Here is a 15846-nt window from a genome sequence, read left to right on the forward strand (position 1 = left end):
GGACAGGGTTGCCACATCGATAACAATGAAAAATTGGTATTTTTCGGGGGGCGGGGGGAGGGGACGCCTGTGGCGGGCGATTCAAAATGTAATTTGACGGTTGTTGCTTATTCTTCCACTATAATTATTTATTTGTTACTGATTAGGCTTTAAATACTCATTTCTTCTCTGAGTGATTGCATCGAGGGTAATTGGAGGTCTTATGGAGCTTCAGGATATTCCCAAATTCTCATTGTGAGGCTCATTTTATTAGTTTAACTGGTAATTATTGAATTTTTAATTGTGGATTCAATAGTTAGCACTTAAAGTTATTAATTTAACGCACGTGAAAGTCGTGGGCTCGACATAATTCATGAAAATAGGTTCTCAGGTCTCAAATAAACGTCACAAACATTTTCATAATTTTACCGTTGTATTTAAATATTTATCATTAACGTTTACATTAAATTCAAATGATTGAAAATATATAAATGACTAGATACAAATATTGCATATAAATGTACATTGCAAATGCAAAACAATATCAATGTCTCGTTAAATAAATCCACTGAGAAAATAACCTTGCGCATTGAAATGGCCACGAATTGCCTCTAGTCTTAAAACTCCCCCCGATCTGTTCCTCAATATTTTTCATCAGCACGATACGTTGAATAATGGAAAATTGCCAATCATAACATGTCCTGCATGACAGTTTTTCAGCACTGCGATTGGCAGGATTATATTCAACTCTTCTCTACGCAAAAAAAATGAAAATCCATAATCCGTTGGCCATAATAAATAATTGATAAATTCAGTGAATAGCAAAGCTCACTAGAAAAAATCGAACATAATTGCTATTCCATTTTTTAATCGATAATTAAATTCCAATCTCTCGAATTTGAATAATTACTCAATCGAATCGTGTGAAATATTCATTTTAATCTGCCGTATCAGCAACTGGCTTTTAAATATCTATTTAATTACTAAGTATGTAGCCACTTAACAATCAATGATTAATTTTTCAATAACTTTTTTCATTTCATGGAATTGTTTACGAAGAGTCGAGAAAATTGCAAAGGGAGAGGGCGAAATGATTGTTTCGAGTAAAAAATGAAGATCGAAAATAAAAAAATTATCTACTTTTCACTGCCTACGGTGGCAAGTATTCGGTTAATTCATAGCACACGCATTTTTTTTTTAAACTATATATATAATTGATAAATGCCTTCACGTCATGCATTATTAAAACCATTCGTAAAGCCAGAAGTTTCAACGTTTTTTTTCCTCTTCGGTAATTTACATAGGACGATTAACGTATTGCTCACATGGAATTATCACTTTCACAAGTTTTGGGGCTTGTGATAAAAACCCAAGGACTTTCCCCAATAAACTGGAAATTTTTTAATTTTTTGGGTCTCGAGGAAGTATATCACTTCATTTTTCAAATTTTCAATCGATTTCATGAGAATAGGAAATTGAATTAAGTATTTGGGACGAAGAGGACTAACGTCAGGTGATGAAAAAATTAACGATTGGATTCTCCTTTCATTTTGATGTAAGTAATTAATAATCAGGAATTAAAATAAAACGTGAGAAGAATCGTCTTTCAGGTGATGAAATGTCTGTTTTAAAACGAGTCCTGATTTTTTATTGTAGAACAACTGTTCTGGTATTAAGAAAAACCTCCACTTGTTAATATCAAATTCCGTTCGTTAATAAAACCTGAATCAAATGTGGAGTTATCTCAGTGAGAACGTGTTCTACGAGAAGTTCCTTCACGATTTTCTTTCAAAACAACTGGGTCTCGAGATTAAGAAAATATTCAATTAATATCGAATGCTCTCGAAGTCATAAAAACTTTGAAGGTAACATTAAGTTCGTTGAATGCTCGCTTCCCATTATGTTGACAGTTGCTGTGTGGAATATTTTCGTCGAATGAAGCACGAAGACGGGATAAAAAAAATTGATATGACCTTGTCATTGTGAAAAGTGACTAAGTGCTAAGACATAACAGTCACTTGAAAGAACGACTGTATTATCAAGCCACTTTTTCATTATTTTCTTGACTAAAAAACGTTGTTAATACTTCTCCACTTCGTGTCTCCATCCTAAGAAAATCATGCCCGACACAACATGGAACGTTTTCAATAGTTAATAACTCAGAATCCGTAGATTAAAAACGAATGATTTTTTCACAACTTACAGATAAAAAAAAAGTCGTCAAAATGAAAAAAAAATCGGCGAATTCTACTCTACCGATCCCGAGTAATTAATAATTAAAGACACTCCATTCTACCAGAATCTCCACTACGTGTCTCATCACCTGACGTCCTTTTGCCCCAGAAAATAAATAAAAAAAAATCAAAACCGCTCCCACAGTCACCAAATGAAACGAAAATTCACCTCCCCAACCCCTTACGACGTCACCTGCGTCGTCTTCATATCCGACTTCTTAAGAATAGTGGGTTCATCCTTCAAGAAAGTCCCAGACCTGGAGCCAACTCCAAGTTTGACAGCCTCCACCTTCGTCTTCTTCTCCTCCACTCCCTTCCCAGTCTTCTTCCCAACGACCCTTAGAGGTCTGCTGACCCCATTCAACTTCGGTGATCTTTTGCTGGGGCTCTCGCTGCTGGAGGCATTGCTGTCCCTCTTCTCCCTCTTCCCCACAGGCGGTGTGCTCGTGGAAGGCGTACTCTGCTTTGTGCTAACCTTTGAACCCCCATTAACAGTCCTCCCAAAATCAGGTATCTTGGCAGCATCCAGGAGATTCCTCCTAAGACTAGGTGATCCCTGATAAACACTAGTTGCAGCAGCTCTATTTCTACTAGCAGCAGTGGAGCTCTCAACCGACCTAACAGGCCGCCTAGCGACACTGAGAGGGCTCTTTTGTGTCATCGGTGGGGACTTCTTCACCCTCTCCTGGGTCTTGCCAATCCTTCCAAGCGTCGGGGATATTTTATTCGACGCCGTCTTCCCAGCAACATCAGCCATAAGGCTGTCAGTCGACATCGACGTGTCCATTTTCCCAGTAACTTTTTTCACAGCCACAGGCTTCTTCTTGACTTCAGCCAATGAATCAACAGAGAGTCCAATCTCTCCCTCCTTCACCCTCATGGAGGGTGACTCTGGCCTAGTGATACCACAGCTCTTGCTCACCGAAGCATCCTTCTTGACGCCCTTGACATTGCAGGACTCCGTCAAGCTATCAGTGGACAATGCCTTCACATCCTTCTTCACAGACAGCTTCATCTTCGTGGGGGGTTTCTTGTCAACAGCCCTCTTCATCGCTGGACTCGATGTTCTCGAAGAATCAGAGGATGATATCATGATCTTCCTTCTCTGCTGGACACCTATTCTCTCAGGTAAACTGGGGGGAACTGAATCCTTGGGAGCTGATTTAGTCCTGGGTTCCAAATACCTAGACTTAACTTCCAATTTATTCGGCCAGGATTTTGGCCTCATTGATGATTCCCCCTGAACAATAGCCTTAGTATCCTGCATCTTTCTTTCCAGAGGATCTGTCTTCGGTTTAATCATGACTTTCTTCGGTTGACTTGTGCTGGGTTTTGAAGCATTGGAAGTGTGATCTGAACTCGCCATCTTCACTTTCCTCAGATCTACATTTCTGTTCCCCACGGGTTTGCCAGGGGTTTTCGATTCTTTCCCGAAGTTGGTGTGTCTCGTGGTCCTCTTCATTCCCTCATGAGGAAGTATAACGAGACAGGCGAGCTCTTGGATCCTCCTCCGAAGCTCCAGATCCATCTTCAACCAGGTGGTGGTCCTGGCAGCCCTGGGCGCCTCCTTAACCAGACACTTCTCCACACGTCCCTGTATCTTCTTCAGAAATTCCACGAACAGGGGGTTCCACTGCTTATGATCCTCACACCCAACGCTCCCCAACATCTTAAATAATTTCGAGTAACTCCTGCAGGCCTGATCAGGAGGAAGTCTATCAGCTGACGCAAGAACATTATCCTCAAGTCTACTGATATTCCAAGATAAATCTCTTCCAAGAGCTTGAAAGCTGTCGTTACTCAGAACTGACGAGAAATTATCACTCATGAACTTCAGTCCAGTCTCCAACAGATTTGACACCATCCTGAAGACTGGTTCTGCCCATCGTATATTGGGGAGAGTTGCTAATAGTTTATCACAATCCATTATAGTCTGGAGAACATTGTCAGCCGACATGTGAACGATATGCTGATGATAACACTTGTCCATGAGTTCCCTTGGCAAAGTTGCAAAGGCTTTGCAGGGCCAGATCCTGACAAAATGCCTGGTAATCCACCTCAACGACTTCCTGTACACTTCGTCAAGGCCATAAGTAGCTGCCAATGGAAGACACTCAAGAACCCCGACAGCACAGAGCTGGCAGGGTTTATGGAATAAGTGACAATACTTCACCTTCAGGGTGTATCCAATGACCTCCTTCAGTCCCTCGAGGCACAGCATATCAGCGAGTGTTGCCAGCTCAACAATACTTATGGAATCAGGAATGTTGCTCTCACCACTGTATATATGACAGAGAGCAAAGTGAACCGATGGATACGAGTATCCCTGCAAGGAGATGACATTCCCAGCGCTCTCAATCCAACCTCCACTGAGAATAGCAGCGAAGTACTGACACCTGGAGCTCAAAATGCACTTGTGAGCCCTGATTCTCCTACCAGAGACGTCGATGGTAACGTCAGGATTAATCTCCTCAAGGAACATCCTCAGAAGGTCCTCCCCGAGTCTGTTGTAGGGCTTGACATTTGCAAACGACGAGGTTTCAGTCTCTTCAGTGCTGACATCAGCCCCTGACCGTCCCATACTCGATTGCATACTGCTGATGTCTGATTCTGAGATCATCTCTGGGTCCAGATCGTTCTGGAACTCGTCGATTGGGGATTTGTGTTTAGCTGGTAATGATGTGCTCATTATCGAGGTAAATTTCCTGGTGCTGAGGGTTCGCACTGCACAGGGGCCATTTGTTCTGTTCAAGGCCAATTTGCTCTCCACCCAGGAGGTCTCAGGTATGCTCTTGCTCATTCTGTATGAGAGATTGGTGATTCTCGTAGTGTCCTCCGAGGAAGTGATCTCCACCTTCGCTGGGGTTTTGTCCAGATCCGAGAGTCTAACGAATCCAGAACAAGAGGCTGATTCCTTTGTGTCTGGAATAGTCTTCTGGGAGTCGTCGTAATCCTCCTCGAGTTCATCCTCAATCTTCTTTATGGTCTTGGTCAGAGATTTGTGGGTCTCTGACACCTTGCTAGACACCTCCTGTCGTCTATCCTTTGTGTACCCTGATATCTCGAACTCCTGGTTATCACTGGAGGAGGGACCACTGGCGCTTCCACTACTGATGTCAAAGGTCTCCGATTTTCTCGTATGCCCTTCTGTGCTCTCTGTACCCGTCTTCTCCCAGACAGAGACGTCCGAGGGCTCATCCTCAGCTTTTGGATCGACTGATGCCTCAGTACTGGAGCCCATATCACTCTTCATGAGATCCTTTAATTCATTTCGTTTTGCACAACGAGATATGTCCTCGTTGATGATCTCCACGTGGGAGTTCGGTGGAGTATCTCTAATTTCGTAATCAACTATTTCTGGAATTTCTGGCTTCGAGGACTCGTTAGGAGGATCAACAGGTGCTTGAGTTTTCTCCTGATTGAGGGAGCAAACAGACCCAGTATTTTGTGATAATTTTTTCTGAATCTCCGGATCAATTGATACCGATCTAGCTCGTTTGTGCTCCTTACGAAAAGGCGCCTCCTTGAGCCCATTTCCCTGGACCTTCTCCACATTCCACGAGTGCCTCTGAAAACTGGGTTTTGATGTTGAAAGAGTCCTTCGTCTAACCACTGGTGAATCAGACTCGATATACATAAAGACACTCTTCTTCTCAGTGGACCTGGACTCTTGTGAGGATTCACTTCCTCCCTCCTTTCCACTGTCATCTGAGCTCCTCGGTTGTGCTCTACAAGGTTTCCCCTGATTTTTTCCATTGTCTGAGTCACTCAGATCGATGAACATCGAGAATATATTCTTCTTATCTGGAGTTTTCTCCCTCCCATTGGTCTCTTTCTTCGTTTTTCCAGACGCCTCAGACGATAAATCCACGAAGAACTTGGTGGCGTCCTCCCTCCTGGAGGTAGACCCAGCTGTCTCGTCCTGGGGTGAAGCGATGTCCTTCAGATTGACGAAAAATCCTAAACTACCTTTTGACCTGTTCAATCCCTTGGTGATGCATTCTGCTGAAGAGAAACTCTGGGACATGTCCCCCAGGGAGCTGTTGGTTTTCGCCACTTTCCCACAATCGCTCATGTCGACCACCCACGTCGTCATCGAGGAGGACATTCTCGTAGGTCTTCCCACCTTCTCCACTCGTGAATTCATTAGTACAGCGCCTCCAGACACTATTGGAGTCGATTCAGTCTTTCTCCTCACAGTGGGACTGTCCACAGGCCTGGAATAATCCACAGAGCTCACACCACCAGACACTATCGGCGTCATCTCGTCCCTCCTGGGTCTCTTCAGTGTCCCAGATCTGCTGGACATGAAATGTGGCTCGAAGGTCGCTGGAAGACTGGTGCAGTCTGCTATAGAGCTGTCGTCAGTCTCTGAGCACTCTGCCAGGTTCTTATCACTCGCACTCTTCGTCAACAGTCCACACACCCCATTACTCTCTCCAGTTGCTCCCAGGTCCTTGACCCTCACCGACTCTGGATAAGAAATCGAGTAGTTCGACGACGAGGACATCAAGTCATCGTCCACTCTGTGCCCCGAGTACTGAGGAATCGAATTTTTGAATACCAAATTCCCCTGACGACGTTCGTACTCCTGACGAAGATTCGACAGTTTCTCATCTCCAGTTTCCAATTCAAAAGTATTTCCCCTTATCAGTGAAGATCTCCTTGAGTTACCAGAATTGTTGACAGCCCCCTCGAACATGTCATTCGTCAGGGAGATGTCGTTCACCTCGTTCTCCCTCGCCTTTTTATTGTTATCAATGCAGGGGGAGGGATGATTGCTCTCACCACTGTCAGCCTCCTTGATCTCCACCACCAGCGACTCCTTTTCAACGACTTTCTCCACTCTCTCTTCAGTTATTGAATCTACTCGTCTCACCTTCCTGGGCTCTGATATGGGCTCTAGATATTCTGTGAGCTTCAACTCTCGTTGGAACTCTGCGATGTTCTCGTGGTGCATCTGAAAAGAGGACTTCCTCGCTTTATCACCGTCCACGTCGGTTCTCGAGGGAATGTAGTCCTCCAGGTATGGGGGAAGTGATGTTCCGGATTTTTCGTCCTTCGAGAGGAGCAGTCCAATGTCAGGCTCATCGTTCAGACTTGATGCGTCGATGAAGTAGTAGCTGTTTATGCTTGAGGAACTCTTCTTCAGGGAGGGATCGTTCGAGTGGGACAGCTCGTGCTGAAGCTTCTCCACGATCATGCTTCGGGCCTCGGGCTTTAGGGATTTCTCCTCAAGGTTGTTGTCGAGGATATATTTTTGAGGGTGCGGAGGAATGGGAAACGAATTCTCAGGCTCGATGAACTCGAATGAACCTGTGGGAACGAATGACGAGCCCTGATCATTGTCGTTGGGGTCTGAATCGTAGAACGGTTCGTTCAACACTTCCCTTTCATATTTTGAGGTGTCTGAGGAGACGTCGCAGGTCGTCGGGTCGTGATCCTCACGAGAGGAGCAACCTGACGACGAAGGATCCGGTTTTATTCCCCCACGGAAACTATTACTCGTCCTGGGGAGCTGGGGTATTCGCTCTGGAGGAGCCTGGCATCTCTGATTCTGGGATTTTGATCTCTCGATGTCTCCGCTTATCGAGACTCTGATGAAGTCATCGTCGGTGGAGATGTAGTCCGTTATGTGGGACTCTTCGAAGTCTGTCCCTGAGTTCTCGGATTCTGTTGTCTCTTGGAGACTGAATGAGCCGGTCTCCAGCCCGGAGTCTGCCATTTCTGAGGCTGGAGTTAGGTCCACATCGTTGGGTAATGATACCACTGGGGAGGACGAGTCATTTCCCTGGGTGATCAGTAAGTCTACGAGGTAGAGCTCCTCCCTGGTGATGTCCAAGTTGCAGTAAAGTAATCTGAAATTTATTTGGTTTGATTTCTACGAGCCACATTTTACAATTTTTTCGTTTTCTTAACGACTTGTTCTTCTTAATTGTTTTATGATGTGTTGGGCATGAACTCTGTAATGAGAGGGTCAACCTAAATGAGCTAATTTATCTTATGTTTTGTATCTACTACATTTTTCTTTTTTTCTTGTCATCAAATCAAGCCAAATAAAATGAGGTAATTTAAACCAAATAATTTTTGTTGCATTAGAAATTTTCACCTATTTTTATGAAATAATATTCGAGGATCATTACCTCACAAAATCCTGGACCTGATGAAAAATATCCAAGGAACGTAGAACGCATTTGCTCGGTCTCCCCTCATCAACGAAATAACTCTCTAACACGTCGTACAATTTCGGAGCTCTTGTCTTAACGATACAAGTGTTTGTTTGTAGTAAGTATGATCCGTGTATAATGTAAAGATCGCAATGCAGACACTCCGAAAAGATTCTAGAAAATTAACAACAATCACCACAACATAAAATACACCCCCCACTGTTCCAATAAAAAAAAAATGAGTTAATGACTGCATTAGGGTAACAAACCTCTCTTGAACTCCAATCGCCAATCAGAAACAAATTGTTGAAAAAAAGATTGGTCAGATTAATTAACAAATCGTGGAATTACCTAAGTATACTCTGTTGGAGTGTAGAAATGTTGTGAATGTAAGTACGTCTGTTCTCCAAAATTTTTCGTCTCTCAAACGTTTCACTCAATCCAACTCTATGAACAATCGACCGACTAGTCTTTCCCTCACATGTCCAGTCTCCACTGTAAAAATTTCCCCTCTTGCCGGTGCCTCCAGCCATGAGGCGCATCTACTCTTCCATCATCATCACCTTGAAGAACCAAAGCAAAACATGTTAAAAAAAACCTCTCTAAATTCCACCGAGACACATCATCGATGAATCTATTAATTCCTCAATATGTTTTAAGACAAATCCGAAGGTTTGGAGTGATATCACGTAGTGATGTGATTATTATTCCATTTGTGTCACTCGAGACTCCGAAGACAGTCCAACATTAATTTTTCGTCCAGGTTACGATCGATTCTGACAAATTTCTTTGTGACTCTATCGTGATTTTCGCGAGAAAAATGTGAAGTAATTTTTTTCTGACGTTTTTCAGTATTTTAACGGTTTCTGGCGAACAATGCGGGATATTCCGGAGGAAATATTCCATTTCCAATAATTTATTGATCCATTATATATACATGTATTTACCTCGTCGGTTCCACGCCGCCCTCGCAGACTACGGACACCGGAGAACTGGTGGACAAGAAAATTCGGGAGTAGGAGACATTTCACTCGGTTCAGTCATCCACTGGAGTTATTATCCCTCTTTTTGATGATTTTTTTCTCGATTTTTTGGAGTTGTTTTGGTGATTCTTGCACTGCACTGTACCCTAGTCGATACTGGCACAGTAATTTCGTTTTCATGTGTGAGGTTTGCAGGGAGTAGGGATGGTATGACATCGATTATTTAGAGTATCGATACTCCACGATTCGATACTCGATATTTTCAGAACGATTGCTATAACGGACGAGTGGGACTCTGAGTCTGATTCGAAGATCGAGATTCGTTCAACGCCATTTTTTGTGCCTAGGCTTATTTATTTTCATTTTTTTCAGGTGTTTTGCTAAGATTTTTTCAACTCCAAATTTGACTGATGATATTTTCTTATCGAACGTCTCCACGAACAGGTCAATCGATTCTCGTCGACTTGTTAGAATTGAATGTGGGAGATATCGAATAAAGTGAGGTTAGAATCCCAGGTTTTGTTCTGGATCCATAAAATATCGTATGCCTAACGACAGTTGAGTGGTTTTTGACGAATTTGAGGTTATAATCACATGATCATGATTTATTATGGCCCTGAGCAGTAGAAATAAAGGTATTTTCTGAGTTATGTGATCATAACCTCACATTATCTAAAAAAAATTGTCTACTGCGCAGGAGAATAATGAAGAATATCGAAGAATCGTGAGGTGATATTCAACATTTCAGAGAAAACATAACCTATAACTTCCTTTGTCTTACGTCCCACGTGTTGACAGCCTCCATTTGCTAATTTATTGTCCCCTAATCGATGATAACGGATAGTTGGATTTTTTGTTCAATGTCCAACGAATATTATAAACATTATTTATGGAAAAATGGGGATGATGACGAGAAACAACGGTCTCTAGGAAAATATACCTGAAATTTTCTCTCTCACGTCGCAGTTTCGTCGATTTATTGGGATTCAAACATGAAATGGCGACAGTAACGCCACAGTTGAGATAATTGTCAATTGTCTCCTTTTATCTTCACAACTAACCACATTTTTTCTTCAACCGAAGATAAATAGCTTGTCACTAATTCCTTTTTGTTTACTGTTTTTTTTTCCTCTTGTTCGAAAAGAAGTTCACGTTCTCCACACTCATTCGTAAGTGATGAGGCACGAATTGATGTCACGGCCAGTCACAATGTGATATCAACTGTCTCCTCGAGACAATTCACCGAGAGGCATTTATTCCGCGTCGTTAGATTAGCGAAGCCGAAAAATTGACCAGAGGATTTTGATAAGAGCTTGTCGATTCGACCATTCGGGAAAGAGTCCAACCATTCAGGTGATAATTCATCACTTCAGGGAGAGGAAATCAGTGAGTGGATTTGAATGAGTTTGTGATGAATTAAATTCCATATTTTTTTTTAAAGAAGAATGAATTCTACAATGGCCCTGGCTGACAGTTTTCCATCGTCTGAGCAGTTCGCCCTCAGGTGGAACAATTTTTCAAATAATTTATCTTCTGGCTTCTTGACACATCTGAACAATCAGGACCTGGTGGATGTGACAATCGCTGTTGAAGGACAACTTCTACAGGCACACAAGCTCGTTCTGTCGGTTTGTAGTAGTTACTTCCAGGATATTTTCAAGGTAATTGACGTAGAGATGAGTGATTAATCTTAGAAAAGGTGGGGCAGATCATGTAGGAGATGTTTTAATGGAAAAACTTGATCTTTCCTTTACGAAATTATATTTAATTTTACGTGAATTTGTGCAAAAAGTGTATTAGACTTTTGACAGTGCACTAATCGTACACAAATTTTACTTCGTATGCGAATTTTTATGACATTTATTGTATTTTATTTGCAAATTGTATGACATTTTCGTGAGGCCTCTGTTAATGTATTATTTTCCAATCAAAACTCTACATATGGAAGTGAAGACTAAATTTTTCGAACTTTGGAACTAGAAAAAAAACCCCTGTTTTAAAAGCAATTTGCAACAACAATTCCCCAATTATTTTTATCATTAATGTTTTCTCCACAAATTTCCGGCAATCAATGTCCAGATTTTTTTTACGATGAGATACATAAACTACTAAACTTTAAATTACTAAACTACTAATTTTTCCAGGCCAACCCCTGCCAGCATCCGGTAGTGATCCTCAAAGACATGAGCTACGCCGAAGTCGATGCACTTCTCAGGTTCATGTATCAAGGGGAAGTTAATGTGAAACAAGAGGAGCTGGCCAGTTTCCTGAGAGTCGCTGAAACGCTCCAGGTCAAAGGTCTAACGCTCGACAAACAAAATTTGAAGGTTGTCATCAAATTATTTATTCCTCTACTGCCACTAAATCCCCAAATCTGGATAATTTCCCCCAACAAATTGAATACCAGTCTGTTGATTTTGTGTATTAAGTAATTCATTGGCGCCCGGCTGATTGTGGGCTATTTTCTGCTGATTATTTCCTTCGCCCTCGATGATGAGACGCAATGAAATCCACTAACGATTGTTCAATATTGCAGCACGTGCCCAACGACAATGGGAGTCTCTCAAATGGACTTGCAAAATTCGAGAGCGATTCTGATAACAGTGGAATATCAGGGGACCATAATAAGTCGAATAAGCAAGACAGAGTGACGAAGAAAAGACTCCAGACGAGTGGTTCTGCAAATCCTTTGAAGAGAACACGTAGTTCTGGATCAAGTGTCCAGAATTCTGGGGATCAGGGGAGTGTCAGGAGTCTCTCCCCGAAGAATGATGCACCCAGTGATGATGATCAGCAGGAGACTGATCCTGTGTGTGATGTGTCGATGAATTCGACTGAAAATGATCTCCAGAAAACTGGTGGGTTGATATCATTTTGGAAAAACACTGGAATTATTGATATTCCATTCAATCTCACGTGTAATTAATCCCTGAAGATGATTTACAGTAATTATTAGGATTTTCCTGGACCATCTGAGATTTGTTACGTCGTTTTTTGATAGATCTAGACACATTCGAAGATCTATAGTTTTTAATTCGATAGTAGATAATTAAAGGAAGTGTTAAAATATTTTTTATCGTAAGTTAGTGTAGGTAACGATAAATGATTAAGTTATTTAATTCACTTAATATTTTTTTATTTTTATCAGCGGATGATTCTATCGACTTGACGAAAGAAGATTTTGAAGACCAGGATGAAACCATTCCGACGAACAATAGTGTGCGAGACGCAGAGGAAGAAAGTAAGATTAATTTATAGATAATTAACTTAATCCACAGAAAAAATTCTTAATAACAATAATTTTCTTTACCAAGACGTGGAACCAGTGACTTATAGACTATCAGCCCGAGGTCGTCCTCAGCTCGTCCACGAGGGCTACGTTTACAATTTAACATCTCGTTCAGACGTGTTGAATCGCTCGCATTATCGATGTGCCGAGCAGCATCGTGGCTGTCGTGGTAAATGCGCTGTGATAGCTGAGAGATTCATGCCAACTGGTGTTCATGAGCACAATCATGCCCCGGGGTATCAGTCCGAGCAGGATTATCGGAAGAAGAAGGCCTCGGAGACAGATTGAATCATTAAAATACGAGTATTAACATGAGTCAAGGGGAGATCACTTGAATCATTCCAGTCTTATGAAGATTTTCATACTATTTTTGTACCTCCAAGGATCCAAAACACGTGTGATTGAAGTAGTTCAGTCACAGGTAGCCAAACTAGTTTTATGAGTGATCAGTGTTTAGATCTCTATTTTTTTTTTTCAAATAAAATATGAGTTCGAATGGATGAAATACATGTAGAGATGATGTTATAACGTTCCGAAATAAAAGAATTATTTATTTTTTAATTCGAGTGTTTAGATTGCTCATTATGATTATTATTATCACGTTTTGATGGTGATAGTTTTTATTTATTTACAATAGTCCCTCCAAAAACAATCCCAATCACCTTTTGATCAGGAAACAGTGCCTGAGAAATGTCTGAAAGTCTTCACAGATGGAAAAAATTAAAAGCTCATCTCTGTCATGTGTAATTAGTGACGAGAGGACACGAAGTTGTATTTCAGAATTTATTCTCCTCCTGAAGGTGCCAGGATCGAGAGAAAGAATCGATAAATTGCAGACCGACGATTTATTTACATGGAACATATGTCCAATACATCTGGACGACTCGACGAATATTAAATTTTATAAATTTTGGATTGATAATACAGAATCTACTGCTGATTGTTGCTTATTCAGCACTGAGGTGGCTTCCATGGCTCGATCTTGGTCCTAGTCGTGCTGTAGGGCATGTAAGCATCCTTAGTACCTGACGGGTTCATCCGGTGATCAATCATCCATTTGTACTGAGGTCTGCTTGGGTCTTTGTGTGGTGGAAGATCAGTTTTGTAGTGCAACCAGCCAAACCACTCAGGGGGTACCTGGGAGCCATCGTAGTTCATGTGGACGTGATGGGCGTAGTCTACCCATCTGTTTCGACCTGGGAAAGGTACAAAATACACAGAAATTGGAGTAATAAGGGACATTTTCAAGGGAGTTCGAGATTAGGGGAGAATGAGGAAGTAAAACGTCGACGACTCACCGAAGAAATAATAGTTATTCTCGTAGTATTTGTTTCCATATTTATCCTCTCCAATGCAAGTACCCCATTTCAAGTCATCCATTCTGTATTGATTGAGAATGTGAAGATAAAATTAGCATACATTTTCTGGACGTAAATGTCAGGGAAACATAACCTCTACGACAAAACAATTATTCAATATTTTGGGTTTACGGGGTCAGTTTGAGTGATTTTGATAGATATTTTTGGGTTTCTACCTGTAGAGTGTACGGACGCAGCCCAGGATTCCTCCATTCTGCTTGATGATCCTTCCAGCATTGGTCAGAACGTTTAAATAACTCTTTACGAAACTCATTTTAATTCCCTCAAAAATATCCGATTATGTAAACCGTATAAAATCAATAAAGGATCGAAATTCTATGTCTCGGTACAGAAGATTTTTGTTGTCGCCATTATCGACAGTAAACTCAAGTGCCAGGGGGTCCAGCTACAGGTGAAGCTTTACCCACCACCGCCAGATGGCGAAGTCAGTGCCAAAATCAACAGTGGCGAACGGTCGAGCTATTGTGTGTGATTAGTGAAAAAAACGTTTTTATTGTTGGTTTTTAGTGAATAAACAAAGAAGAAGAACTAGCAACAATCTAGGTGGAACGAGAAAGGTAGAAATATCATGATAATATGATAACAAGGTGCATTAATACACTAATCATCGTGAAGATTATTGTCCGGGTATAACTCTTCCACTTTTGTGCAAAAATGGCGGACAAGAGGCGAGACAAAAGAAAAATTGTAATAGCAGAGAACAATTGGCCAAATGAGGTAAATTAGCATTCCAAAAAGGAATAATTACAATTAATTTAATGTATTAAATAATATAATAATCATATACTTCTGTCTGAATGGTTATCAGACACTCCAGGAACATTTCTTCTTTGTTCTGGCTATTTTTGGTGGGTTCTGCGAGGGGAGGGGGGGCTGGTCTGGTTTATCAAGTGCGAAGACCTTGAGGACTTTTGTCCTCAGTTCTTTGTATCTCTGATGGTTTTAACAACAAAAAATAATATTATATTGTTATGTGTGTTTCTTTTAGTCATAACGATTGATTAGGCGATCATTTGGAAAGTTATTTTCTTTGTTAAATTTATACCGAGTAAATAATGGGTCGAAAATTCGTCGACAAATTGTGGATGAGCTGTCCACACGTAGATGACATTGGCAAAAATTATTTATTGAGATTTTATTGGTAGATAATGCAGTTTAACTTTTTTGTTTATCAAACGGGGGGGAATTTCATAGAAAAAAAATCCTGTCCCTCGGAAATTTCGTTGGAGTCTCGATTCACCAAGTGCACTGAGAAATTCAATTGCAAAATTAATTATGCAATTGAATATTTTTGGGACAAGAATTTATCGTAGTGTCAATCTAAATAAAATCAATCTTTCTAAATTCTAAAATTAATTTCTAACTCTGCGAGTATCAAAATTAAAGTAATTAAATTACTTAAAAAAATAAGAACATGAGGTTAACAATTGCATTAATTCCAGTACCACAAATCAATGATTTATTTAATTCCGTATTAATCATAACATTAATTAGCGTAATATAATGATCATTTAAACCCAACAAAAATGTACCTCCAAATTTTTTTTCTGTCAATTCGTAAATTCTTTATTAATGACAACATTAATTATCGTAATATAATACTCATTGAAACACGAAAAAAAAATCTGTTTCCAAATTTTTATTTTGTCAATTCGATTTTTTTTTGCTACATGCAGATAATGCCATAGTAATGGATACCACATTATCAATAATGAAACCCCAAAAAAACACCTTCTGAAAAAACTTTTATTCTCCCGAAGTTGTATTGTGCCTCAAGAAATATTCAGTAATAATCACCGGCAAACAATAACGAAT

The 15846-nt window shown here is 40.7% G+C and overlaps 3 protein-coding genes across 7 annotated transcripts; 1 reads left to right on the forward strand and 2 right to left on the reverse strand.

Moving 5' to 3' along the window:
* Positions 1–393: 393 nt before the first annotated feature.
* LOC135168097 (uncharacterized) lies at positions 394–9566 on the reverse strand. The gene is made up of 4 exons (XM_064131992.1): positions 9328–9566; positions 8732–8943; positions 8357–8554; positions 394–8071 (listed from the first exon to the last, which is right to left on the reverse strand). Exons 2-4 carry the CDS (start codon positions 8920–8922, stop codon positions 2395–2397), a joined length of 6066 nt encoding a protein of 2021 aa, XP_063988062.1. The 5' UTR covers positions 8923–8943; positions 9328–9566; the 3' UTR covers positions 394–2394.
* A 113-nt stretch (positions 9567–9679) lies between these two features.
* On the forward strand, positions 9680–13213 carry LOC135168102 (protein abrupt-like). Of its 5 annotated transcripts, none has more exons than XM_064132007.1 (7): positions 9680–9866; positions 10511–10716; positions 10805–11024; positions 11508–11690; positions 11900–12221; positions 12512–12604; positions 12678–13213. In XM_064132007.1, the coding sequence occupies exons 3-7, from the start codon at positions 10809–10811 to the stop codon at positions 12938–12940; spliced, it is 1077 nt and encodes a 358-aa protein (XP_063988077.1). In that variant the 5' UTR covers positions 9680–9866; positions 10511–10716; positions 10805–10808; the 3' UTR covers positions 12941–13213. The 5 variants fall into 5 exon arrangements, with proteins under 5 accessions (XP_063988077.1, XP_063988076.1, XP_063988079.1 ...); XM_064132006.1 differs by having other exon boundaries at positions 9715–9866; positions 10508–10716; XM_064132009.1 differs by lacking the exon at positions 9680–9866 and having other exon boundaries at positions 10449–10749.
* Positions 13214–13482: 269 nt separating this feature from the next.
* Positions 13483–14347, reverse strand: LOC135168108 (NADH dehydrogenase [ubiquinone] 1 alpha subcomplex subunit 12). Its single transcript, XM_064132015.1, has 3 exons — positions 14187–14347; positions 13951–14033; positions 13483–13848 (listed from the first exon to the last, which is right to left on the reverse strand). Exons 1-3 carry the CDS (start codon positions 14282–14284, stop codon positions 13604–13606), a joined length of 426 nt encoding a protein of 141 aa, XP_063988085.1. The 5' UTR covers positions 14285–14347; the 3' UTR covers positions 13483–13603.
* Positions 14348–15846: the final 1499 nt, after the last annotated feature.

This window comes from Diachasmimorpha longicaudata, chromosome 12, assembly GCF_034640455.1.
Source record: "Diachasmimorpha longicaudata isolate KC_UGA_2023 chromosome 12, iyDiaLong2, whole genome shotgun sequence".
NCBI classification, from domain to species: domain Eukaryota; kingdom Metazoa; phylum Arthropoda; class Insecta; order Hymenoptera; family Braconidae; genus Diachasmimorpha; species Diachasmimorpha longicaudata.

Bases quoted from the DNA above. Each gene is read 5' to 3' on its own strand.
- LOC135168108 (XM_064132015.1), bottom strand. From the start codon at position 14,284: ATGAGTTTCGTAAAGAGTTATTTAAACGTTCTGACCAATGCTGGAAGG. The intron at 14,034-14,186 runs GTAGAAACCCAA...CAATCAATACAG, and splicing joins TGCGTCCGTACACTCTACAG to AATGGATGACTTGAAATGGG. The intron at 13,849-13,950 runs GTGAGTCGTCGA...TACCTTTCCCAG, and splicing joins GAATAACTATTATTTCTTCG to GTCGAAACAGATGGGTAGAC.
- LOC135168097 (XM_064131992.1), bottom strand. From the start codon at position 8,922: ATGCGCCTCATGGCTGGAGGCACCGGCAAGAGGGGAAATTTTTACAGT. The intron at 8,555-8,731 runs GTAATTCCACGA...TTAATTTTCTAG, and splicing joins CTCCAACAGAGTATACTTAG to AATCTTTTCGGAGTGTCTGC. The intron at 8,072-8,356 runs GTAATGATCCTC...AATAAATTTCAG, and splicing joins CAGGTCCAGGATTTTGTGAG to ATTACTTTACTGCAACTTGG.
- LOC135168102 (XM_064132007.1), top strand. From the start codon at position 10,809: ATGAATTCTACAATGGCCCTGGCTGACAGTTTTCCATCGTCTGAGCAG. The intron at 11,025-11,507 runs GTAATTGACGTA...TAATTTTTCCAG, and splicing joins ACTTCCAGGATATTTTCAAG to GCCAACCCCTGCCAGCATCC. The intron at 11,691-11,899 runs GTTGTCATCAAA...TCAATATTGCAG, and splicing joins TCGACAAACAAAATTTGAAG to CACGTGCCCAACGACAATGG.